The sequence below is a fragment of the Vidua chalybeata genome, chromosome 5 (assembly GCF_026979565.1).
Source record: "Vidua chalybeata isolate OUT-0048 chromosome 5, bVidCha1 merged haplotype, whole genome shotgun sequence".
Taxonomy (NCBI): domain Eukaryota; kingdom Metazoa; phylum Chordata; class Aves; order Passeriformes; family Viduidae; genus Vidua; species Vidua chalybeata.
The window spans coordinates 61,697,249-61,724,579 of record NC_071534.1 but is presented as its reverse complement, the minus strand read 5'-3'; the positions used below and the strand labels follow the sequence as shown (position 1 = coordinate 61,724,579).

The 27,331-nt window shown below is 39.3% G+C and overlaps 1 protein-coding gene across 2 annotated transcripts in view; it reads right to left on the bottom strand.

Annotated features, from left to right (window-relative positions):
* GNAI1 (G protein subunit alpha i1) overlaps window positions 1-4,733 on the bottom strand; it is a 33,672-nt gene extending 28,939 nt beyond the window's left edge. Inside the window, exon 1 of one of the 2 annotated variants that reach the window (XM_053942845.1) lies at window positions 4,293-4,733. In XM_053942845.1, coding sequence (XP_053798820.1) covers window positions 4,293-4,410 — 118 coding nt within the window. In that variant the 5' untranslated portion in view covers window positions 4,411-4,733. The remainder of the gene's footprint in view (window positions 1-4,292) is intronic. The other variant, XM_053942843.1, reaches the window with a different exon arrangement.
* Between the last annotated feature and the right edge of the window lie 22,598 nt (window positions 4,734-27,331).

Below are 27,331 nucleotides of genomic sequence, written 5' to 3'. Positions count from 1 at the left end.
AAGGTCAACAACTCTGAAATGTGCAATGCTTATTTGTGAGAGTAAGACTTCTTTGAGTGCTCCCTTAAGTACAGACTCCTAAAGTCTTTCTTGTCTGCAAGTGTGGAAAAAATTTTCTGGAGGAAAGGCAAGAGAAGTAATGGTACAAGCAGCATAAATGTATTTTTTCAGTCCAATGTGCAATGGGGTCTGGAAGAAACCAGGCACTGCCAAGTACTGTGAGGATCATGCTGCTGAAAAGATGAGTATGCAGCAGGAGTCAGTTTGGCTGAGCAGACAAAGATATAGGTCTGGAACAAAAGAAAAGGAGACAAAAAGATGCCTGACATGTGAAAAACTAGAAAATTAGAATTGTTCTAGTTACCATCTTAAGAATCAGGAAGCCGCAATGGAAAAGATTAAATGCAGCACTGCCTGCTAAATGTCACTTATCTTTAAGAACACGATATGCACACATTCCAGTATGAATCACAATGATCTATTCAGGAACAGAAAAGTGGCTCTGCTAGTCATGAGGATGAAGGTATCCACTGAACTTACATCTACAACTGTGATTATCCAGAAAGGAGACACACAATGACAGCTGTCAAACACATGGCCTGTGACTTCCTGGATCCCAGAACCCACTCCTAAAGAATGTTTAGGACATATCTATTGCCTTTTTCATCCAAGATACAAAGAACCTTAACAGCCAATTTGCTATGCTAGGTGAAGGATGTGATAATTCAAAAGACAAAGTGCTAATCCTATAAACTCATGGTGCCAATTTGAATGTATTCATAAAACCTGATGAGTTTAACCTCATACCAGAAGGCATTCTCCTAAATGAGGTACTGCCTGTTCTGCAGTTGGCATAAATTCAGTCTTTTGTGCTCTAATTCAACAGAAATGTGCTTAGGGATGCACACCTGACCAGGATCACATGTCTATTAATGCAGCCCACAGACTGGTCATGCAATCACCACCTCCCAAAATGAGTAGAATTACATTCATTCTGCAAGCATCACTAGAACTTTTATTTGTTGAATATTGAAAGTTAAGATGAGAAACTGTGGAAGAAAAAAACAACTTGGATCTACTACTTTCTCTGCCTGGAAGCCAGCCAAAATCTAAACTGCTTTTCAAAAACCTTACACCAAGTATATGAGTTTATCTCTTAAAAAAAAATAGAAGATATTATTTCAATTAGAACACGAAGTTTAGGAACTGTCAACCTGTCATAAATAAACTGCTTAACAAAAAGTATATATTTTTGTATGTTGAACTATTAGCCAATATTATATTTTTTGTTCAGTTCTCATGAAATTTAAGTTACATATTTGTTACACATCGATTGAAAAAAGTATTAAAGTAAATAAGCTTGTTTATGTAATGGTTTCAAAAGATAAAATCATCAAATCTCATGTATAAACAAGCATTTTCCATCTGGCTTACCAACTACAAGGTCAAATTCAGCTTACTTCTAAGAACGATGGTTCTCAGAAATTTTCCAGGAAAGGCTCTCCTGCTCTTGGGATAGCACATTGAAGTGCATAGAATTACAAGGTTAAAATAGCTATAAATGGATAATGTTTAGAATCCAGTATTTTTATTCCTAATACCTGCATTCAAAATTTTAGGAAGTGATGAACCAATTTACATATATTACAAAAAACTTTGACAATCCAGTTCAATAATATTTTGGGTAGATTAAATATATCTGCTTATTCCTAGAGGCAGGACAACAAAATATAAACTTAACATGGATCAGTGTTATTGTTCACAGTGAGAGTTCAGTACAGCAATGTCACATCTCTCTCAATTAAATCCCTGCAATTTCCTGTTTTAGAAAAAAAAACTTAGAAAAGCATATGATGGAATAAATTAATTTCCAATCTAGAAATCGATTAATTTTATGAACACATCTTCCCTCAATTGAACATTCTAGTTCAAACTTCAGTAGGATTCTCTAATCACCATGCAAAAATATTTTTTTTATATATGCTGGAATAAATCCAATTTAATAGGTCAATTATAATAATAATAGGTGTACAGCTACATGACCTTTTTCTACATAAACAAGGTGTTTCAGATGCCACTCACTCATTGCATTTTCCTGGCAGCAGACCACAGTTTTTACTTTTCCTTTTATTTTAGTACTTTTTTAGCAGAACAAACCCATAAATAGATGTAGGAGTACAACCGACTGGATGATAAACTATGACATGTGGGCTGAACAAGCAATTGGGAAAGTGAGTGGTGAGAAGAAAGTGACTCTAGTGGAAATAACTTTAAATACTTTTGCCACCAGATAAAGCATTCACATCACATTCAAGACACCTGACAGACTTGCAAGGAAGAGGCAGGGAAAAAACTTTCATTCCTAAACATGTGAAATACATATGCGCATCCATGGGCGTATACACAAAGCCTCATCCAGAGTTCACTAAACATTTAGGCAATCGTTGTTAAAACAACAATCCCAGCACTAGTCCCAGGAGAAGCCAGGCTGCCAGCCTTCACACCTCTTTTTAAACAGGGGAGAGGGAAATGCTAACCCAAGAGAACTGCTGCTCAGAGCACCCTGAGAACCCACAAGTAATTTGACCATTTGTTCCATGTTCTTAGCTCTTGTGAGAGCCCAGCAGAAAGGCTTTCCAGCATTAGAAACAGAGAATTTAAAAAAATTAAGCTCATAACATAGGACTTAGTACATAACAGCATTAAAATAGTGACAAAATCCATTCTTAAGTTTAAAGCATCTTTAAACAGACGTCATCTATATCTAAGAATTATGATGCAAAATAGGAAAACAAATACAGGCACTACAAATTCCATACAGAACAGCAAAAAACTGAAAATTAATTTCAAATGGCTTGCCAGATGACACAAAGTGTTACCTTACCACTTTTTAAAAAGGCAGTAACATCTACAGTATTGCTATTATCACATACAGGAAAACCTTTCCACACAGCAATCTGAGGATTCCAAAGGTGTTCAGGACTAGGCACAGTACCAGCCCAAAACCTAACAGATTTAGGTTTCCACCAATAGGCTTCCTCTTCCATTTCCTGGAGAACAATTCAAGCTTTTGTTTCTGGCTTATCTCACAAGTTATATTTTAAATCTAGAAAATAATTTTAGGATCTTTGTTTTTCCTATTCTAGATTTGTTTCATTTTTTCATCTACAATAAAATTTGCTCAGTCTTTTGTCCCTTTCTGGAGCCATCTTAGAATTTAGCAACGGAAAGTTATTTAAGAGATCTACTATGTTTGTAGTGAATAGAGCACTACAGGAAAGCAAAATCAGCGTCGAAGGGAGTGAGATATTGTGCATCATTTAAAAAGTTTGCCTGAAACGTCACCTCTGAGAGGGAAGCTGCAACTCAACAGCTATTTTAACTTGCTATTAGATCCAGTCTGGTTTCGCTATACAGAATATACTGCGAAACTTCCTACAACATTAATTCAATGCAAATCTTGCAGCATTCAGTTGTCCCCAACCTCCAGTAGTTTTAGTCCTGAACAAATTTACTCTATTTAAAATTCTCACTTCCTTTTTTCTTGTTATTTTAAAAATAACCTTATATTTACACACAAGAATATCTTAAAATACACAAAAAGGCAAGCTTCAAGTAGTTGTGAGCAAAACCGAAGAACACACGATGGCACGCTGTAAGTCATTATATTACACACGTAAGTACCTACATCAAGGTGGTATTTCCCGTTGTAAGATCCCAGAAACACAACCAAGTTCCACAAAATTTAAAAAACAAACACAAAAAAAAAAACCCACACAAAAAACCCCACAAAAAAAAAAAAAAAAAAAAAAAAATCCACCCAAAAGTTAAATGGTGCTTTGCCTTTTGTTCTTTTGGCACTTTTCTCTACTTTACTCTGTAGCAACAGTTTAGGAGTCGTTCGGGTCTAAAAGAAACATGAAGGGTAAATATCCCCCCAACGTAACGTTTCCTTCCTTTCAACAGAGGAACAGAGAATCCAGGTCAAAAGTTTCAGGCGTTATCCCTTTCCTAGGATAGTCAGGGCCCGGGCAGCCCACGCCGTGCCGCTTCCCCGCGGCGCTGCCTCTAATCCTTCAGGCAGCCGAGGCGCCCACCTGCTCCAAGAAGCTGCTGTGCCTCCCGCGACCCCAAAACTTCTGAGGGGCCCCGAGCACGTACCCCGGGGTCCGAGGGCAGCACCGCCCCCCGCCCAGCCCGGAGGGCTCCTATAAAACTATACCACTCGGTAGGCGAGGGAGTTTCGGGGAGCGGCTGCCTCAAGAGGAGCCTCCCCTCACGGCATCCCTTACCTAAGAGGAGCAGCTTGACCTCCCTGGCCGCCTTCTCGCCGTCCTCCCGCAGGTTCCTGTCGATCATCTTGCTCCTCTCCACCGCCGCCTTGTCCTCGGCGCTCAGCGTGCAGCCCATCTTGGCAAGGCGCTGTGTGGCTCCGCCGCGAGAAGTGAACCAGGGAGCGGCGGGGTTCGGCGGCGGGGAGGCGCTGAGGAGGGAGGGGGAGTGAGTGCTCCCCGCTCGCTCTCTCCTTCCCCCGCTCCCTCACCTGAGGCGCAGCGGCGTCGCGGGTACCGCGCGCCGGGTTCGGCTCACGGCCAAGACGGGAGGCAGCGAGCGGGAGGGGCGTGGGGAGGCTCGGCCGGGGGAGGGGGGAGCGGGGAGCGAGGACAGCGGGGCTGCGGACGGGCGGACCGAGGCCTCGCACCGGGGCCGCCGCTCCCGCCGCCGGCCCTGGGGCTGCTGCGCGCGCGGCACCGCCCCCGCCCCGCCGGAGGCGCGCGACCGCGCGCGCACCGCCCACGCCGGGAGGGCAGAGAGGAGGGGCGCGCGTGCACGGCGGGAAGAGGGCGGGCGCGGCCGCGCGTGCGCACGGCGGTGGCGAGGCGTTTTGGGCGGGATGGGGGGAGCGCAGCGGGAGCGGAACGCGAGCGGGGCTGGAAGCGGGGAAACAGCGGGAGCGGAACGGGGCTGGCAGCTGCGCGGCCCGCAACGCCCCCGCGCGCGTGCCCCAGGCATTTGCTGGGGAGGGGCTCGAATTTAAACTGCTCGCGCGCTGGAGGTTCCATTGCTCGGCGGGGCGGGGGAGCGCCGGGCTGGGCTGTACCAATGGGTACCCCGGGGGGGTGCTGGAGTCGAGCTCGTTGTCCCCCTGTCCCGCCCTGTCCCCCTGTCCTGCTGTTTCTGCTGTCGGGATCCAGGGAAGCACCTCGGGGTCCAGCCCCGCCGGCGCTCGGCGCTGGCAGACGGCCCTCGGGAGGAGCAGTAGCAGGGCTGGCTCTTACCTGGACTCATCGGTCAGCAGTACTTTACCCCACGAACCCAAAGCCAAACGAGCCGTTCCACCTCACGGCTCAGAGCTGCTCATCCCGCTCTCTTTTCTGATGGACCTTCCTTCATCCATGTATATATTTAACTGGGGGAGAGGGTGCCAGGAGGAGCCGGGCTGTTCCCGGTGGTACCAAGCAGGAGGACGAGAGGTAACAGAGAAATTAGCGCACGCATAGTTCTACCTGAACATGAGAGAGAGCTTCACTGAGCAGTGGCCGGGCGATGGAACAGGTTGCCCAGAGAGGCTGTGGAGCCTTCCCCACTGGAGATACTCCAGAACTATTTGGATGCAATCCCGGGCCATGTGTTCTGGGATGACCCTGCTAGAGCAGGGAGGTTGGAACAGATGCCCCACTGTGGTCCCCTCAGCCTGACCCACTCTGTGATTCTCTGCCCTATCTCAGAGTCCAGGCATGGGGCTGTCTGCACCTCTGTGACCTGTCAGGGGTTGTTTAATGACTTGGTTTTTTTCTTTATTATATAAACCCAAAGGAAACTATGCAATGTTTACGAGTCTTTCCCCACCATGCACATGTTGCGCTGTTTGGATTGCAAAAGAAAGATCCCGTTACCCAATAATAAGATCACAGAACAAATGGGGTTGAAAGGATCTCGGGATAATCCAGTTGAGCTGCAGTGTGACTGGGACCCACAACTCCATCTGGTGAGCACTGATAGGGTGAAGCAGTGATTTCACTGAAATTCATGGATAGAACTGTGCACAACGGATAAAACTTTGTGAATGTCAGGAAAAACTTCAGTCAAAACAAGGCGCAAAAGCTGACAAGGCAAATCTGATCAAATTAAGATTCATCATTCCAATGAGTCCTTAGGATTTTTTGTTTCTATAGAATCTCAAGAACTTCTGCCCCCAGAATGAGCTCAAAAAGAGCAGCATTTTACAGCACAGAAGGTGTTTTAGCATTAGAGTGCAAAGACTTTAATTCAGATTCAGCTATTACTATACTTAGCAAATTAAAAAGCTTTTTTCCTGTAATACTCAATGGAAAAGTTATAGTATCAAACGTTCTATTTTTATTGGATGTGTTGGATTTTCTTATTTGCAGGGGTCTTTGGATGCTGACAATGAATAAACCATAAGTAATGGTGTAAAAAATGAAGTAGATAACACTCAGACTATAACTATATTTCTCACATCTTCTGATTGGTAGGCATGCTCTCACCCCTAGCAAAGGATGGTATAGATTCTTTCTTAAAGAAGCCCCAAAGTACATCAGTTCTCAAGACTTTATAAGACCTCTGAGACAATTTATTTGGCCATCTTCATTGTCCTACTACTATGGAGAATGCCAGGGCACCTGAGAGGTGTTTGTTGCTTCTCTGCCCTCCTGACTTGTTGAGGTGTGTAGTACATTTTGTGTTCTTTTGGGCAGACTTCCACACTGGTACTGCATGGGATAAAAGCTTTTACAAAACAATTCTTCTCACTTACGGAAACCTAGTCTTGTTTTAGGGTTCCTGACCTCTCCTGTGGTAGAGGGAGCAAAGTCAACTGCTGCTCAGGAAAGAACAGAGTTAGCGGAGATGAAAATGAATAAGCTTAGGGATACTTTTCTGATTTGGAAATCAAGGATAAAGGATGATTTCTGAGATAAGCAACACGTGGTTAGGATATTTGTAAGTGAAAGTACAGATTAAGGGATAAGAAAGTAGTAAACAGAGATTATGGTAGGTGGAAACAATGTGATAATGAGAGCAGCAGATGTTACAGAAATGGAGATACTACAAGTAGGACGCCTCAACTTTGCATGGATTTTGTTTCAATTAATCATGTGTATAGAGCACACTTTTCTATACTTTTCACCAGGAGTATTTGTTAGGCTGTTCTCTCTGTCTCCTTTTCCCCTTTAACACTGTCACTATATTCATAGGCAAAAAGCATGAAACAGACCCAAGTTCCTGTTCTTTTTATCACCCTGTATCTGGAAAACACAACTGTATGGTATCTCCTCTTTTGCACATATAGCTTAGTCTTAAAAATAAAGGTTGAGTGGTCTTTTTAGTTCTATTTAACCCAAACCCACTTTATTTCATAATTAGGACTTTTCTACTACCTTTTCCTATTACAACCCTATGGATAAATTTTACCTGGTTGTACATGGACAGTATTACAAAAAAACAGGGCAACTCCTAAGAATTCTAACGTGCATTCCTTTGAAATTTGAAGCCAATTGGTATAGATTTTTAATTTTTCAGAAGTGGAACAGGTTCACCAATATTTCCTTATGCAGTCTTCTTTGAAATGATAACAGATCTTTTCAACAGTGTTCAGCAATGTCAGTTGTTTACTTCTACTTATGCAATAATGGTGCAGGGGATAAATTATTGTATTCTAGTTACTTCACACACATAGCAGCTCTCAGGATCATGGAATAGGAGAAACTCTTTTTACAATGCCCAAGAGGGCTGAGGAATGATTGTGCTAACTCTGTTGTGGCCAGGAAACTCCCTATATTCAGAACAAAGGTTGTCAGTGCAGTGCTTTATAACAAATGTCTTACATGGTGCTGTGGAGCAGTGTAGTCCTGAATCACTACCTGGAGCTACCACAAATCTGTACCTGATGTCTGAAAGGATTTTCTTCTAAGATAAAATAGTCTACTAGACAGTGAAAGAAACTATAGTTAAGTAGATAAATCTAGTCTGTATTTGGACAGTACACCACTGATTCCTATATTTTATTCCAAAACATAGGGAATGTGTAAGCTCTAACTCATTGATTAGCATTGCCTCACAGCAATATGGTTATGTGAGACAGCGTATTTCATCCCTGGAGTTCAGAACTGTACAGCTTTTACCTTCATCTGACAAGTTGGGAGATCGCTCAGGAGCTGTGTGTTTCATGGCCTCATTCCTGAGAGGCGATTATTTCAAGAGATTTTGTTGTTTTGCTTTAACAACAAATAGCTGTTGTTTGATATGACCTCCTTTTGAGTCTGCATCATCAGCTCCTGGGCTCATTTTTCTGTAAGATTATCTTTAGCTGCTGTAGCATGGGCTTAATAGATAAATTTCTTGTGTTTGGTATGGAATGCACAGTGTTTTATGGGGATAATGATCAGCCTTCAGCCTTCTATTTTGCTGTTTTTCAGATTTTAATTTAAATTATCTAATTTAGTAATCTTATTTGCTCTTGTCTTTAACCAGAGACAGTACACAAAAACATATATGAGAAATTGAATACAGTTGTTACAAAAGAAATAGAGGAAAGTGGGCAAGAATTTGAATTTATGCCTTTGAAAAAGTAAATAGAGCAAGGTAAAATTCTTTCTGAATAAAGCATGTAACTATATGCATAATTATATCTCAGTACCTGAACTACAATATTTTTTACTTAAGTTATTTAATTTCCTTTTGTGCTAAGAAAATAAAATGTTCCCAAAGTATGATGCAAGGTATCTTCTTCCATACTGCTTATTCCAACCCTTCTGCCATGGGCAGGGACAGCTTCCACTAGACCGGGCTGCTCAAAGTCCCATCCAGCCTGACCTTGAACACTGCCAGGGATGGGACCTTCACAGGTTCCCTGGGCATGTTGCTCCAGTGCTTCACCACCCTCAAAGTAAAGAATTTCTTCCCAATATCTAATCTAAACCTACTCTCTGTCAGTTGGAATCCATTCACCCTTGTCCTGTCACTACACGCTCTTGAGGAAAGTCCCTCTCTGTCTTCCTTGTAGGCTCCCTTCAGCTACTGAAAGGCCACAATGAGCTCACCCCAAAGCCTTCCCTTTTCCTGGCTGAACAAATCCAGTTCTCTCACCATTTCCTCATAGGAGCAGTGTTCCATCCATCCGATCACCTTGGTATTCCTCCTCTGAAATTGATCCAACAGGTGCATTGATCTTCCTGTGCTGGGGACCCCAGATCTGGATGCAGTGCTCGCAGTGGGGCAGAATTCCCTCCTGACCTGCTGCCTGTGGTGCTCCAATGCCTCCCAGGACACGGCTGGCTTTCTGAATCTAAAACAACAGCTGTACTTCACCATTTGACACTTAAACAGGTGAAAAAATAATTAAACAGAGCAAATACAAGCCCTCCATGTGAATTAAATGTCAAAGGCCCCTCTGCCCCACTGCTGAGTCTTCTGGCACAGTGCTTGCAGTCCACCTTCAAGAACCTCTGGATTACACTGTATGCATACACAACGCTGATTCTTCTCTCACGTTACTGTGATTAATTAATGGATAGTGGATACTTTAGATATTAATTAGCTAGGATAATGTCCCTGTTCAGCAATGTCAGTAATGACAGGGCAGAGCTCATGCAACGCCTCTGTGAAGGGCCTTTCTGACTAAGAGTTTTTATACGCTTAGTTCAAAATGAAATTTTTCTTGGAACCACAAAACAAGTTTGGCTTTAACATTTCCTGATGCTGTAGATGAGCAATACTGAATTGATTAAGCTGTAGCTCGGTAGCATGCTAACACCCATAGTGCTTGTTAATATGGATGCAAATAATTATTGTCAGCACCTTGGGAGATTCCAAGGTGTATATTGTGTGCAGGAGGTGCTGTTGGTAGGGAGATGAGACGTGTGCTGTGTATGCCACTGAGTGCTATGCACATCCTAGTACTCACTGTTGCCTTGAAATAAACAGTGAGAATTCTATTAATTTTAATGAAGGCAGTGTAATTACAGTGATACAGGAAGAAAATCAGCTTTGTGTATAATCCAGAGGTCCTTAGAGGTGGACTGCATGTCCTTTTACTAGGAGAAGGCTGAGCAATGGGGAAGAGAGGAATTTGACTCTTCATTCATTTTATGTTAAGCTTTCCAAGAGACCAGGTTTCCAATGAATTGTGCAAGTATCTAAGTTCATGATTTCAATGTTCAAAACACTGTAGATAGGGCCTCTCCTAGAATATGACAGAATCAGGAGTAAATGCTCAGCAAAGGAGATTTCTTTTTGTGCAGTCAGCATGTTTTTGAAATATTACTGTGTTAGATTTAATTTTGAGTAGTTATAGCAGAAGAAACTGCGTAATCTACTGTCTGTTCTACCCCTGACCTACAAATGAACTAATCACGGTACAGACTTCATAGTATAAATAAAGGAAAAACTCATTGAAAAACTGAGCACTTTATTATGAAGATTGTATTAATCTATAAGAGAAAGAGACTGATAATGTGTCTCCATAGTGCTAAAAGGCCAGCACAAAATCCAGAATTAAAATTTCAGGACATAATGTCTTTAGTTTATCCATAGCAGAAATGGATTATACATAAATTAAATCACAAAAAATCAGGTAAACCTGTAATATTATGAAATACATGGCTTTTGGGGATGTGATCCAGGAGGTTACGTTATGTTTTGTTCCTTTGTATGTATTAGTAAATTGAAATTATTTCCCAGTTAGTGTGAAACAGCAGTGAAACACTAAGTGTTGTATTTGTGAACGTTATTGCATGTTAATAAAAATTAGATACATAAATAGGTACATTCATGCACAATTGTCACACCAGCAAAAATTAAAATTGTGACGTTGAAATAATTTAACTCCTGTAAACTCTTTTTATAGTGCCTGTATCATTTTTGAATTGTAGGAAGTAAACATCAGCATATATAAGCAAAACTATCAACCAGTATAATATTTCCTATTACAATGCTAGATCTTCATAAATTCATGTCTTTTTAAATGATTTTACAATAATGTATATTTATTTAAGATTCGTAAAAGTACAGTAAATGAAACAACTGCATAAGATGTTATACTAAATGAGATATTCAGGAAAATTGCTGCAGGAATGGTAAATTTTTGTCTCACATAAGCACAACATAGCTATAAGACAATACAGCACCTTTTTGACTGTCATTTCTAAGTGCCTTCACACATGCTCTGAAAGGTAGCTCATATCAGTAGATACCTTGAATAGTCAGTTTTCTTTTACTGCATATGAAAATATTACCTATTATGATAAATGAATTCTATAATGTATTAATACAAGCATTTAATTCCAGTTATAAATATAGTATAAATTCAGCAATGATTTTGCTGACAAGGCATATCAACAAACCAAAGAACAGGACTCATTACTTACAGAAATTCAGAGAGTTTTCCAATAATTGCAATTTTAAAATAATTTGTAGGTAAAGTGTATTGATTGAAAGGAATAGATTTTGACCATGTTATCCAATAAGTATTTTTTGTTTTGTTTCAAATGAAAGTTGAACAATATTTACATGGAAATGAGAAGTGCTTTTTTAATATGTAGTCCTTTTTATTTTTGCAACTCTTTATGTGTTGGCTATGACAGTAGTCTTTCCATTTTAGAATGCTGAACAACTGTGAGTGCTGATCTATAAATACTAAGTAAAATAACTTTGAAATATTTATCAAAGTGGGTTTGTCCTTCTCCCTAGGCACAATGACAGAGACCCTAATACCGGACCTTGAGATTTTTATTTTATAACTCCAAAAGAGTCTCCTGATTACAAAAGATTAAGAAGAAGCAAAGTGCTAAAACTGCCTGCCACCTTCTGTGATTCTTGTGAAGCAATGGCATGAAGCAGGTCTGAAGGAAGGCCTTTGCTGTGGTTTTGTGTTTACATGTTTGCTGACTCTTCAAAATATTCCTCTTCATTCTCAGTCATACCAAGTCCTAGATTCAATCCAGAGTTATACTTACACCTATACATTCTTTTACTCTCAGCTTGTAATTAGCTCTGAATTCTGCAGCTTTTGAAGAAGGGCTTGTGTACCCCAAATATTTTCTTTTTTCCTTAGCTACACCAGTTAATCTAAATAAACCAACAAGCCTTAGTTTTAGGCACTTTGTTAGAAGTAATGAAGTTCGTGGTTCTGGGTACACTGGAGTCAATGGAAATGTGACTATTACTATTACTTTATGTAAATTACTGTATGTAAATACAGCCAGAATTTCTCTCTTGGAGCTGCTCAAGTGCTTCAAGTTACACATGTGTTTAAGTGCATTCCTGATCTACAGCCAGACTCTTCAGCATCTTTCGAAATGGTTTTGTAGTTACAAAAATTATGCTGACACTGTGATGCAAAAACACTGTTTTTACTGGGTGAATGAAAAAGGTTACTATACTTTTTATCTAAAATTCAATCCCAGGTTATTTGGTAGGAAAGATGCAATTCAAGTTTATAACTTGAAATAGTAACATTTAAGTTTATTTCCATTCAAAATGTTGTGGTTTTGTTGACTGAGTAATTTTCTCATTTAATTCTCCTTAAATGACCTCAAAAAGGCAAAACACTTCATATCATCACAAAGACCTGAATAAATATGCAGGGTATTCTCTAATGCAGTGACAAGACTGGTTATATCTTGTTTATTTGTCTGAAAGTAATTTCTCAGAGCAAAGCAGGTATGAGCCTTACTGCAGGAAATAGCGGTTTCAAATGTTACTTCCTTTGTCTTGCAAACAGGAACACGTAAACCCAGCACATATTTGGTTATATTCCAGTGCCCCTTTGTTTGTTTTGGCATTTGCTTTGCTTTTATATAAATTAGTAGAAGTTGCCTGGGAAATGTTTTTCGTTCTATTGTTTGTTTACATGTCCAATGTCCTTAAAGCTTGTAGAAATCATGGGGTGTTACTTTTTTTCCTCAAGTAGACTATAGTTCACTTTTCTCATATCTATGCTGAATACAGAAAATCAATGGTTGCAAAGTTATTAATTTTTAATTTTTATTGTGAATTGGATACCATTATGCCGTTCATCTGAATAATACATTATGTCTAATGGTTCCTGGTATTACAAATTGCAGTTTGAACATAATATTTACGTTGGAGTATTCTGTTATCAGTTTAAATCTCACCCCTCCACCCCCCAAAAAACCTTAATGTGCTAGAGGAGGATCCTGAAGGAAGGTTTTCTTTTCTTGAGTAAAGTTTGTAGAATCAATTGTGTGAACAAAATGAAATCAAGAAACAAAAGCATTTTTTTTTTATAAAAACGCAAAGGTAAAGCAGTCATGACATCTATATGTAAAAACCATTAAAATATGTTCAGAATTTTTTTGTCTTAAAAGTATTATTATTAACAATAGAAATAAAATGCATTAGCTAAACACTGTCAACATTATTAATATCAAATCCCAGGTCTATTGTAAGGATCACTGACATCAGTGATCCATAAGACTTGGTTGTAGCTTTGCATTACACAATGTTGGAGACAATGGTAAAAGAAGCTACAAATAAAATAAATTGTAACAAAATAGATTCTTCTCTCCAGTATGCAAAAATAATTCTTCCTTGTCTGTCACAAGATCACCTGATTGAATAATCTGGCAAACTACTCCACACAGTTTACTCCATCATGTTGAGTTCTGGCTAATACATCTAGGATTCATTTCCAAGAAAATAGATGATGTTTTCAGGCTTCTCTCACAAGGGATATTTGGAGGATCCAGATATTTCCCTGGCTGACCAGAACTATAAAATTGAGTTGTGAGCCTCTGCATAAAGAATTTGGAGAACCCAGATTAAGAAAACTATGTATTGATAAAACTGTCTAAGGGAACAAAAACAGGAAATGTTTTTAGATGAGAAAGAACTATCAGGAATTTAAACAGGAAAGGCTGAGTACTGTTTGTTACTGCAGAATGCTAATGCTGTGTGCAGAATGACCATTGCCCTGACTATGAGAGCTTTGACAGATACTCTATCCAAGGATAGGCAGTCCAGATCAATAGTGCAAAGTTGTTCACAAGGTGCTTCATGGGTTAAAAAAGCTTAAAATGGAATTAGAGTCAAGGGAGTCAGGCATCCAACTATCCCCTAAATTAACAGGACCAAGCTGCAAACAAGAATTACGACCAGAAAAAAGATCTCGGGCATGCTAAAAAAGCACAGTCTTGTAGCTGAGGTCAGAGAAGTCAGAGGCAAACTGAGGGAACCAGACAAGCAGTGAGCTCCAGCTGGAGCTGAGTGTTCGAGTACAGAGAGAGTAATCCAGAGCTGGTCTGGAGATACAAGCAGTACAAATGGAGATACAAATGGAGATACAAGCAGGTACAGTGCTGGCACTCAGAATGGTTTGTCTTCTGCAGATCAGAGAGCCTTGGAGAGAAGGAGGAGGGTTCAATGCCATCATGGAGGTGCTCTGTGGTATGAGTGCAGAGCTGCACTGCCCGAGGCTGTCACAGGTGGGCTATGGACAGGCACCTGTTGGGCCAGGGGCTCACAAGCTCACTCATCCCTTGTGGGCTCTGAAACTGGCTGGCTGAGACAGCTGTGCAGGTCTCAGTGGTTCCTCTGATGATGGATAAGGATGGTTCTGACAGTGCATGGCTGCAGTTCTCAGGTTTCAGTTCCCAAAGCTCACAGCAGTCCTTCCTGGAGCAAAGAGCTGGGGCAGAGCTCTGGTTTCCCAACAGACATGGGCAGTTTTCCCCCAGAACAGTCTTAGAGTGAAACCAGATCAGTGTAGGAAGTGAGCAAAAGAATTTGGAATCCATAAACTGCATTTTTACAAAAAAATTCAAAACAGCCAAACAAAAAGTCAAACCACAAACAACCCACAACCCCCACCTTGCAATCTCCCCCAACCCTCAAATCATTCTCAGAAGTTCTAAACTGACTTATTTGGTAGGTTTCCTTCATATTAAATAAGCCTTTTCACTCACTGACCTATGCATCCTTTGAATATAGGAGCAAAATAAGAGTAAGTCCCAGCTCAACTCTTAGTTTTGCTAGGCAAAGTTGGCATGAGTTTGGGCTATTCCATTTCTTTTCCATTTCTGAAGTACTTTCAATTAATGTATAAAGAATAGGTCTCTACAAGCATCTGTTCCTACAAAACCAGATCTGATGTTATTGTATTATCTATTATAAAAGCAGCAATGAGATTATACCTATAGAAAAATTATTTTTTAAAAAATTATGGTAATAACATTGCAATAGTTCTGCTAAGATATCCCCTGCTACAGCAGGCTGGTTAGTCTGACCAAAAATAACAGAAAACAGATACACAATTAACTTCTTTATGAAGTAAAAGGTAGGAGTAAAATCAATTCCAACCAATAGTTACTGAAAAACTTATCTTTTTACTTTTGTGATGAAAATGTCTAAGGTTTTGACTAAGTATTCCATGACACTCAGACTTCAAATGTAGCAAAATGTTTTTTCCATGATTCAGACCTTAGAGAGATTGCAGAGAAGTAAGCTGTTAGATTTTTAAATATATATGAATTTTTGTGTCTTTATATAGGTATGTATTTTGGTTGTTTGTGACACATATGTAAAGAGTTTGTCCAGATTTTCATGGATGGATGGAAGTTATAGAAGGGTTCTGCAGAAAGCAGGACTCGTTTCTGTTCTGTTCAATGTAGTGCGTGGTAACTTCAAATTAGTTACCATACCATATCTGATAAAATGTGCACATGACACACAGGCCAACCAAACATTAAGTAATGATGAGGCTAAAGCACTTATTTGCAATATCCTAAAATTCTTGTTCTGCAGGGCCCTGGGAAGGGGAGGTAAGAGTTGTTTATAAAGCTGAACAAAGAGTAAGTGTATGAAGAGGCAGTTTTATCTCTCCTTGAGGTTTTAATGAGACTAGTATTGAAGTACTACTTGGAGAACTAAAAAAAAAAAAAAAAAAAAAAAAAAAAAAAAAAATTGAAAGTCTACAGTATAAATCATCATTAAAATGCCCAGGGAGAATTCTCTAATGAAAAGGATGAGGAATGTGATCAGGAGCAGAAGGAACTGGCTGCCCTGTGTCTGACAGCAGCTTGGACAGGCTCTCAGAAGGTGTCACACATCCAAGTGGTACCAGGGAACAGGCAGGGATGGATGTGAAGTGGCTGTCCCATGCCAGGCAGGGCACTGAGGAGACCACTGAATCTTTCTCAATGGCAAATATACAATTTAAGGGTCAGTGAGTGATGGAATATTTAACTAGATCATCCACTTTTTATACTTCCTTAATATCAGCAGGCCTATAAGTAAAAAGTAAAATAATTTAGGAATAAACTGTGACAAATCTCTGATTAGAATTTGCTTCAATATGATCTTGCAAAAGAAGGATCCTTCAAGTGAAAAAAATTCTCAAAGCAGCATGATTGTCCTCTAGTTAAAATAAAGCTGTGTGACTTGCCACAGAAAGCTGTGATACAGAATTCTGTAATTTGAATAAAGGGAACCTTTTAGTTCATTCTGAAACATGGTAGAGATACATGGTAACTTTGATGTTCCTTTGAATTCCCTTTTAGCTCATTGCTAGCCAAATGGCTGCTGGGCCTTGCAGATATAGTTCAAAGCCTGATTTATGTTACTGATTAAAAATAATGTAAAAGCCTCTGGAAAAAAGAAGTCTGGGCACATAATAATGCAGTACAGGGCTATCCACCAGCTTTACTGAGCCATTTACTGGATCTGGCTGCTGAGTTTTCATTCTTACTTACTAGTTTCAGATCTTGGTGAGTGGCAGGAAAAAGAAGTTGGTGCTAGCACCAAAACCCCACTTTGGTAGTGATGTTATTGTGCAGAGCAGTCCAACTCCTCAATCTCTCATCCCTCTTATCTAAACAGGATAATGTATGTAACTGAATAAATGTGAATAAATGTGACAAGAGAGAAGAGATAGTGCTTTCCAGTTGTGCCATCATGGGTGAACATGTGACGTGACTGTGTGACTTGACTGTGGTGATCACAGGCACAGATGACACCGTCACCAGCACTGCCAGGGAGCTGGATTTGCCCAGGAGTCCCCGCACTGTGCAGTGCAGGAGCAGGACAAGTTCTGAGCTGTGAAAGCAAAAGACTTTGCATTATTGTTCTCCAGGGAGGGCTCGTGGGGACAGGCAGTGCTGCCATACCTGGCTGCACTGCAGAACTGGGTCCCTGGCCCCTCTGGCCCCTCAGCACAGTTTGAAAGTGTGTGTGTGACCTGGACACCCTCTGCTAGTGTCCACAGTACAAACAGTAATGAATGCTCATGGTGTGCCCTATTTAAGGCCATAAGACAGCAAACAAGCCAGATTTCAGGGATGAAGAACTACAAAGGCATCATAGAACCATGGCCTTTTCCTTAGGAATAGGTGTTCTTCAGTACTGCCTTGGTCACAGCAGCCTAACCCATCCAAACATAAATGTTATTTTTCACAACAAACTTTTTAATTTTAACTTCCTCTTTATGTGTGTGTATATATTGTTTATTCACAAGCATGTCACAGCTTCCAGTGGGTTGAAGCAGGCAGTGTGGTATCTCTATTCATACATTTCTGCTTTTTAATAGGATCTATTCAGAGCAAGACAAAAGGCTGATTGAATGCTGGAAGAAATTTTGTATCCTAGAGTCATTTAAATGTGAACTAGGACATTCTGTGGAAAATTACATAAAAATGGCTAGTGACCCTGTGTACAATACTTGCTTTCAACATTATCCAACGCCAAGACAGGCTTTTGACAGTTACATAATGCAGATGGGTCATGATCAGCCAACTCAGAAATGTTCAGCATTGTGCAAAATGAGAAACACATTTGACGAAGTTGAAACGAAAAAAAAAGGAAATAAAATCTTTCATTTTCAGTGTGCTGATCAATTTTCTAATTAATAATATCCAAATTTAGAATCATAGAGTCATTAGGACTGAAAAGACCCCCAAGATCATTGAGTCCAACTTTTGGAATTTTATTTGTTTGTTGTTTGAAATCTAAATACTGGTAGAAAGACTGGTAAAGGCTCAAAATAAAAAATCTGGGAGGGCTTCAACCTTCGCCACACCTGTTTGCAAAAACATCTGCAATATATTGTAAATGGTTTGTGAAGCTACAGATGAGTGATCATATCATATTTCATCCATATGAAATATGTATATCTTCATTTAGAGACATTTTACTCTGACTCTAAAATAGCCATAAACTATGTAGTTACAGAACTGAATTCCAGAATTCACAAATCCATATAATTTAGCTCACTGCTAAATCATCCTGCCACCCCTACTTTTCGTTCTGCTTTCTCCACTGCAAAAAATTATGCTTAGGACTTTGTGTTAATGCTTATTTGCTCTTTCTTATGCCAAAACAGTAATTTCACAGAAAAATATGAACAAAATATCTGAAAAAATGTATTTGTATCAGTAAACACCACATGACAGCAGTGTGATTTTTCTCCCAGTGGTAGTAAGGTCTTAAACTACATAGAATTGTGGTGTTTCAGTGTACACAATTTGTACTGTGTAAGCCAAAGGCTTTATACACAGATACAGATATACAGATATATAAATATGAATATATAAATAAAATAAACTGCAGTAAAAAGTCTTATAGCTATATTTATACATTTTCTGCAGGGGAATTATAGCACAAGCTTCTTTGATATTTCTGCTATTATTTTTTCCCTGTAGCCTGAAGAGAAATCTGTTGATGCAGAAGGATAATTTATGGTCTTCCTTTGCATTCTCTTTTTCTCTTCCAGGATGAGACTGTTAGTTACTAACATGAAGCAATCGTAATATTATCTGAAATTAATTATACTTTTGTGGCATTCCTTTCTTGAGAATAGCAGGCCCTTAATGTAGCCCAGTAAGTATTCCAAAATACTGTAATGGACAATCAGGTAAGAACACATCAACATGGCAAACTTTTTGTAGCTGAGACTTCAAAATGGTTTGTTTATACTAACTGGTGCTGCAAGTATTGGAATCTTGATTTTGTGTGACTAAAGAAAATATTATTCACTCTGGTCTATTTTCCCCCTCCTTAAACCTTCTTATAGTCACAAAACTATTTTATAGTAGTGAAGAAGTGAATTATAAGTTGCAGTGGATAGAAGATTTCCGTATCTGCCTTTAGGTTTCTGATTTTAATATGTATAAACTGAATTAGAGTGGTGAGTTTTATCAAGATGCGGGGTTTTTATGCTGAATCATAAAAAAAGGCCTTCATTTCTTGTCATGCAGTCTTCTGCTTCAAGGCTAGCTAGTTCAAATTGCTACTGCTTTTTGGCAAGATGTGTGCTGTCAATCTGGAACAAGTATACAAAAGACTGAATGTAAGGAAAGTGAAAATTAAATTTGATTCAAAACAACACTGAGCATTGAAGAAGTTTTGCTTAATACAAAATGGCTTTGTAGCTTGAGTTGTCAATCAGTGCTTCTTACCAATATGATTGTCCTGAATTTGATACAAATTAATGTCTTGAGGCTGTTTTTGTTTTGAAGTAGTGCATCATCTCTGCATTTCACTGTGGAGTCAGGGCAATAACAAGCACAAATTCAGACTGGGTGAGAAATGAATTGAGAGCAGTCCTGAGGAGAAGGTGTTGATGAGGTCCTGACATGCCTGACATGACCCAGCAATGTGCTTTTGGAACCCAGAAAGCCAGTTGTGTCCTGGGCTGCATCCAAAGCAGTGTGGGCAGCAGGGAGAGGGAGGGGATTCTGCCCCTCTGCTCTGTTCTTGTAAGACCCCACCTGGCGTTCTGAGTCCTGGTCTGGGGTCTCCATATATAAAGGACATGGACCTGCTGGAGCAAGCCTGGAGTAGGACACAAAGGTGTTCAGAGGGCTGGAGCACCTTTCTATGGAGGCAGGCTGAGAGAGTTGGGGTCATTCAGACAGGAAAAGAGATGTCTTTTGGGAGACCTTTTTGCAGTCCTTTAGTAGCTAAAGGAGGATACAAAAAAGCCTAAAAGAGATATTTACAAAGGGCATGGGAACAAGATTAAGGGAATTGTAGTGCTTTACAGCAGAAATGATATGAAAATCTTATTTAGACTTTTATCGTGATCCCAGTGAACTTATCAGTAAGAGAATTGCAGAGAACTTCTGATAATGCTCTTGCTGCACAGAGTATATAATAGTGGGCATCATCTACTTCAAGTCAAAGCAAAAGTACAGACTTATAAATATTTAATCCTTTTCATTTTGCTTGGGTGAATTAATCTGTATAAGTATAGTGTTTAATAACATGGTTGTATTTCTCAAAAGCAGATATTACAATGCTGCCCAAACTCACTTTGGGTCATTAATCTCCATTTAAATTTTCCCTGTGGTTCTTCACAGTTGAAAATGTTATACTTTACTAAGCTCTTTGGAGGCTCAGCTTGATTTTTTTTTCATATTAAATGTAGCTAACTTTTTTATCAATTTTCTGGCTGCCCCTTTTGACTTTACTGCTCCACTCCATTATTATATGTAAAACTGTCCACCCATAGTGTAGTGTTGTTCCATAAAGTTTAGTCAAGGCTCATGCTAGACAGGCCCACTAAGGTCCACTGTGTTCCAAAAAGCCACCTACACTTAATTCAGTCCATAAGTAGTAATACAAAATACAAAACACCTGGTGACAGACATGTAATTTTTCTGTTCCAGCTGCTATCTAGAAACATTGCAATCAATGGTAAATGTCTACATTACTCAGTTCTTTGTAGTAAACTCTAAATATAAGTTGCCATTTTTGTTAATACACAAAGACTGTTTCGACATGGAAGACGAACTTTGGATGAAGCAGAAACAGAGCATCCAATCCCTTGGATGATGTTCTTAACATACCCATACAAAAATGTGATTTTTTCTCACAAGTATAGCATGAGTTGTGACGGATTCAAGGAAATAGATGTATACTAACTGTTGTCCGCCGTGGAGAGAAAGTGAACTTTCTTGATAATCACAATAGTGATTTGTTGTGAAAAAACACACAAAAATTAGGAAATATATAGCAAAGGCTTGTGGGAGAAAGAGTCCTTATTCACTTGTTTTCTCGAGAATTTAACCAAGTGATTTCCCCCCACACCATGGGAAGGAAAATCTCTAAAAGCCTCGTAAGACATATAGTGTAAATGTAGAATTGCATGAGGAAAGCAGCCTGATGAGAACACAGTATCATTAAACTTATATTGACTATAAAATGTGAGCAAAGCCAATGTTAAAGTCAGTCAAGATAAATGAGAATTTGCAAATGGTTGATGAAACATGAATATGAAAAACATAATGCACACAGTGATGATGTCCAAAAGTGTCAGAAGTGCCGTATTCCCTGCTGTTTGCACTGCTGAAAGCATTAAAATAACACCTTGCATCTCAAATCACAATTACCAGGCCTCTTTGCTTTTGTGCTGAGGAGAAGAGAGGGATTACTATGGAGACAATATATAGCTAATAGCTGGAGGGTAGGTGGAATAAATTCAATAAATAAACAGTCACAGCTGAAAAGAAGGAACGAGGGATGACAACCAAGTCTGACAAAAAGCTTCTGATTTTGTATTGAAAATTTGAAAAGTATGTAGAAATCAAATGCTGTCACTAAAAGCTGATAAAGCCATTGAATCAACCTGGGAAAAACATCAGGGATATCTAGTCTTCAAAATGAGAAGGTAGCAGAGAATCATAGGACCTTTTGCTAAACTCTACAGCTGTTTCTATGCCTTTGAATGGGTCATTTATATTATTACATTCTTTGAACATCAGATTACTTTGAAATCCCTTTGAGTTTTCAGTCTGGGCATTGTGGGAACACTTGCTCTCTCCATTTAGCCTGTTCATTTCTTCCTGTGCTCTTAAAACCAGCATAAAGCTCGGCTGGTATGACAGCTGACTCCAAGGCATACAATCTTACAAATTACCTGCTAATCTTAAAAAGCAATTATATGTCTGAGAAAGGTCATTAAATAATGCATAGTATGGCAGGTGACATAGAGTCACATTAATGGAAACACTTAACACTGTTACAATGGTTAGTGTGAAAAACATGCCCAAAAGGGGCTGGTGCTGTTGACTGCCACTATTGATTCCAGAAAACCTCATTAGTTCTGCTTCTCAATTAATTATGAAATACTTGAGAAATGCTTGTCATTGTTTTCTGTCAATTAGAATTAAATATAACAAAAGCTTAATCTGTTTTTTGTTTCTGTATTTCTGCCATGTCCACAGTGTATTATTTACTTTTGATCAACAGAAATATTTTAATAGTGGGAAAGGAAAACTCTGACTGCAGTCATTACCTTCCAGTTGACATTCTGGGTACCTGGTCTGGCTTCACATATTTCATTGTACAGCCAGATCATAAATATTTTTCCTTCAGTGACTTTTCCCTCTTTCAATCAGATGTTTTCTAATCATTATCTTGTGCAGTTTTATGTTGCCTTTCCTCAGTTTCACAGCCTGGTTCTGGTTCTTTCACTGGCCACATCTCACATCTCAGGAAAGGAGAAGGGTCATTTTGGTAGGCAGGAAGAGAAGGATGGAAAGGTTGAAGAGTTGTTGAAGTTTTTCTTCAAGAGCCTCCAATTCTCCACATCTCTGCTGTCACAGTTATTCACCCAAACTGTAACTAGTCAGGATGACAACTTCGTTAATTTTTGGTGTGATTTGTAAGAAATTAGGTTTGTTCTTTTTATTAGCACAAAGACTGAGTTCTCAGAGTTCATTTGAGTTTCTCATTACTCCTATGTAAAAATAATACATATTGTAATAATTTGAAAATACATCTGACAGAATTATGGTTAGAAGATTGTGCTCAGCTCATTTTTCTCCCTGTCATCACCCAGTATCCTTCTATTCAAACATGGCTGGCAGTGACCTGTAGAAGTTGAGAAGCTGATACACATTGACTTTTGCTCCTCCTATTGCAGACGCAATAACCTGCTGCAAAGAAAATGTACTGACTGCCGAAGGCAGTAACAGGCTGAGATGACTGGATCCAATAAGTGCTACTAACCAGGGAAAGTCGTGAGCCCTTCACTTTATCTGCTGTCATAACTGGTGGAAGGGAGGAAGTGGGTGTGTGAGGTTGAAGGAGGAAATAGGAGGGAGCCTGGACTCATACTGCTAACACATCCTCATTGTAATGCAAAAGGTATCAGGAGGAGCTATGTTACTCAAAATGTCTTTTATAACATGTTGGTATGTAGTGGATGTGAACATGCATTGTAGAATTTTCTATACAGAGAAATAAAAAGAATTCTGAAATTCTTCCAGGACAATGAAAGCTAGATGTGCTCAGTTCAGTGAACTGATGTGCAGTAGTACTCCTACTGTTCTCTAACCTGTCTATCTCTCTCATCTCTACACTTGGCTGGCACTACAGACATTGCAGCAGCACATGGCCAGTTACTTGCCCTGTGCTTGGTACCTGTAGGAGCACAGGGAGAGCACCCTGGAGCTGGCCACAGGTTTACTTTCTTTTTGGCTCAGGTGGGATCATAGTGCATGCTGACATCTGTGCTGCCATAGTGGTTAAAGGTATCTCCAAATTCCCCTCCCCTTACTAATGGGTCAAGATATTTTTTTTTTTTCCTTCTCATTTTAACAGTCTAGAAATGAAGTATCTAATCCAGGCTATTTGTCTAGTCAGTGTTACCTGGATAGAAGCAATGTGGAAGAGACACTTCTGAAAGACATTTTGTCTCCTATTGTGTTCAATCATTTGGGGATTAGATGAGTCACTCCTCAGATTTATCAGACCCTTTATAGCGATTACAAAGGAAACCTGTATGACTAACCTAGGTTGTAACACTTTTCAGATGTTAAAGCTTGAACACAGGAATTCCACCTAACCTGAATAGCAGGGAAATTGGTTGAAGAAGCATTTCAGTGAAGGAAGCTGAAATATAGGGCGGCATAGAAGGTAACGAGAAAAACAATAAGAGTACTAAACCATCAGATCCACATATCATTGTAGTAAAGTATTGTAAATGGGTTTCTAGTGCAATGAAGCTTTGTTACAAAATGCCATACTACATATCCTAAAAGTGGAGGCATCACGTAGTATGTTAAAACTTTTATGCTTCCACTGAAAAAAAGATCCTCAAGGTTAATTAATTTTATTGTTAATTATTATTTAGGAATAATTTTAATTATGGTTGGTCAGTAATATTTTAATTAATTAATGTGTAAATGTATTTTGTATTTTTTATATGCACTGATAATGTTTGACAATATTTTAATGGATTTGAGCTGTGGATATGTCTAGGCACAACAGCTCTGTGAGCAGATTATCAATTTCACAAATGAACAGAATTCCACTGAGCACAGCAAAACTGATTTATGACAACTGTGATTTTGGAACTATGTATTTTGATGGAAAGTTTTGAAAAAAAATAATTCCATTATTTAAAAGATGTAAAGAGAAATCTGAAAACAGAAATAATTGCTCTATTTAACTGTCCAAGATGAAACACAATTGCATCTTTTCTTCTTTTGTGCATTCTTATTTATAGCACACAGTAAACAAACAGCATATTGTGTAGCTTTGAATAGTGGCTGACACTACTTCAAATAGATGATCTTGACAGCATGCCCAAAGAAATGTTTCAGCTTTAGAGCCTAATTTTTTTTTTCTGTGAACTAGGTGCTCATATAAATACATCTTTTAAATTAGGAGCACAGTGTTTATTTCATTGTGGGTGCATTGTTCAAGCTCGTGGTCCTACAGGGAGGACAAGGAGATCTCAGAAATGAGTGGAGTACTGGTTGAACCTCACTGCTCATCTGAAATAGCATGAAAACTGTTCATACAGCTGGAGTGGCTGACTCAGTACCGTGTTTTCATCTCTAAGAACAGCATTAGCTGCCAGGGCTGAGAGCAGGAGGCATGACCCACTCCCCATTCTCCCCACATGAGGCTGTGTGAGCTCTCTGGGTCTGCACCAGCGCGGTGGCAATGTGCAGACTGCAGCTGCAGGGTGACAAGGAACCAGGCTCTGGGGTTTGGCATGTGAACACACGTCTATGAGTTCAGGGTCTATCAACTCCAAAAGAAAACTATGGAAATAAAATACATTCAAGAAACCTGATTGTATCAGGCCGTGGATATTTTAAAGTTTCTATCATATTTATATGTTTGTACCAAATGTGTGAGAAGCACCTAGTTTGAAATGCTACTGACATGCGAGTGGAATATTAAGGATTGCTGGACTTTCCTTTTTCATGCACTATACTTACAGGTCACTGACTTCCTCTGCTGCCCAGGGAGGTGGTGGAGTTGTCGTCTCTGGAGGTATTTAAAAAAAGACTGGATGTGGCACTCAGTGCCATGATTTAGTTAATATGGTGGTTTTAGGTCATATATTGGACTTGATGATCTCAAAGGTCTTTTCCAACCTAGTTATTTCTGAAATAGTTTGGTCAAACAAATCACATTTGTCAAGCTCTATTAAAACAACATTTGCTCAAAACAATTTTAATTAGTACAGAAGCATGTGAACAGACCAAATTCTTCTGACAGTTTTCATCCCAAGTATCAGAGTTAACATTAATTCTCTTGGTAATGTTCCCCTTCAGTCACAGGGACAAGGAATCCAAACATTGCATTGTAAAAGGCTGCAGATCAGTCATCTTCACAGAAACCACGTGAACAAGGTGTGGCCTGAAAGGTGTGTTGGGTTTACAGTAAACTGACAGGATCAACAACAAGTTCTGCTCGTGACCTTGGACAAACCAACAGCTGCAAGAGCTTGCATTTCCCATCAGTTTTATAAGAAATGCTGAGCCTGTGATATGTCTAAGTATAAATTTGACTTATTTTAAATAAGTAAATACTCACTCCTGTCAGAGTGCTTAATTAAAAATAACTATGAAATGGTGCAATATGAGACAGTCTGACATTCCAATTTTTGAAAGCATTCAACTGTTTAATAAAACACTAAGGAGCAATATTTTAAGTAACGTACAATGTTACATTAGCTATCTGCATTTAGTTATTAACACAAGTATATCTATTAAAATGATTTGTTGTGATAATTCAGACTATGAGTCACTTTCAGACGCATGGGAAGTCTGTACTAAATGATGTTCTGTTTGAAGGGCAACCAAGTTGTCCATTACTGTGCTGAAGCGGGATGCATTGTGGCACATACAAAATGCAGCACAGCCTAAAGGGGAAGCTTTATCTAGTTAGCCAGATATTTCTGGCTTCAGTTCCACCACATACTGGATTTGTGATTTCAGGATTCTTTCATACTGTTTGACCAGCTCTGTTTTTTCACAAAACCTGCCTATGGTTGCTCTCATCCTGACAGCTCCAGTTTTGGCAGCAAGGGTTGGAACCTTTTCACCTCTGAGACTCTGGTGACCACTGGCAGCTAAATCTGACCTGGGTCCTGTAAACCTGCTCTGACAGAGGACTAAAACTCAGACAACTTCTAAAGTCACCTAGTGATAATCATGATGAGACACTGAAATGCCCAGAATACACCACAGCCTCTGTTTTTTGTTATTAACATAATTTCAGTATAACACACGTATGTTCTTCTGGCAACAAGAGGTCAGGCCATGTCAGTTCAGATGAATGAAACTTGCATTTTCAGTCTTTGTAAAGATATGGCCTGATTGGGATTACAGGAATCAAAAAAAATATAGGCCAAATTGTAAGGTAGTGAGTATTATTTTTAGGAAGGTCAGTATTTTATTTCATTCAAATTTTTATGTTCCAGGCATTTTTAGAAAACAGGTTTTTGTTCAGTACGCCCACTCAAGAGAGAACAGACTTGCCATTAGCATGTCCTAATTAAGAAGGTTTTCTAGTAGATTACAAATGGGACTTTTGAGCTGAATTATGTACAATAATATTGACTGATTCAGCTCTGCATCTGCCAGTGCAGTCTTTATTGCACTCTCATTCCCTTGATTTTCTGTAATGTGAGTTCTCTGCAAATAACACCAGTCCCTTTGTTCCTGTGAGAGAACAGACCTGCCTGGGGCTTGTTGAGTTTATCAATGTTTGGGTTGTTTTCTCAGAAACAAACTGGCCTAAACATACCGGCAAGTGTGGCAAATCTGATGAAAATGATTTACCCACCTGACACAATCATGGAACTGCTCTTCATCTTCTTTGAAAGGTTTTTGGTTGTATATTGAACTGTGAACCCTATAATTATGATTGTATTTCTGCAGAAATAGTGTGCATTTATCAAGCCAGGTGTCCCTGCCCATGGCAGGAGATTTGGAATTAGATGGTCTTTAAGGTCCATTTTAACTAAAACCATTCTGATTCTATGAAAATGTCTCTGAATGAGGCTTTATCTCAAATTAAGACAGGCACAGTGTATCATACCTGCTGACAG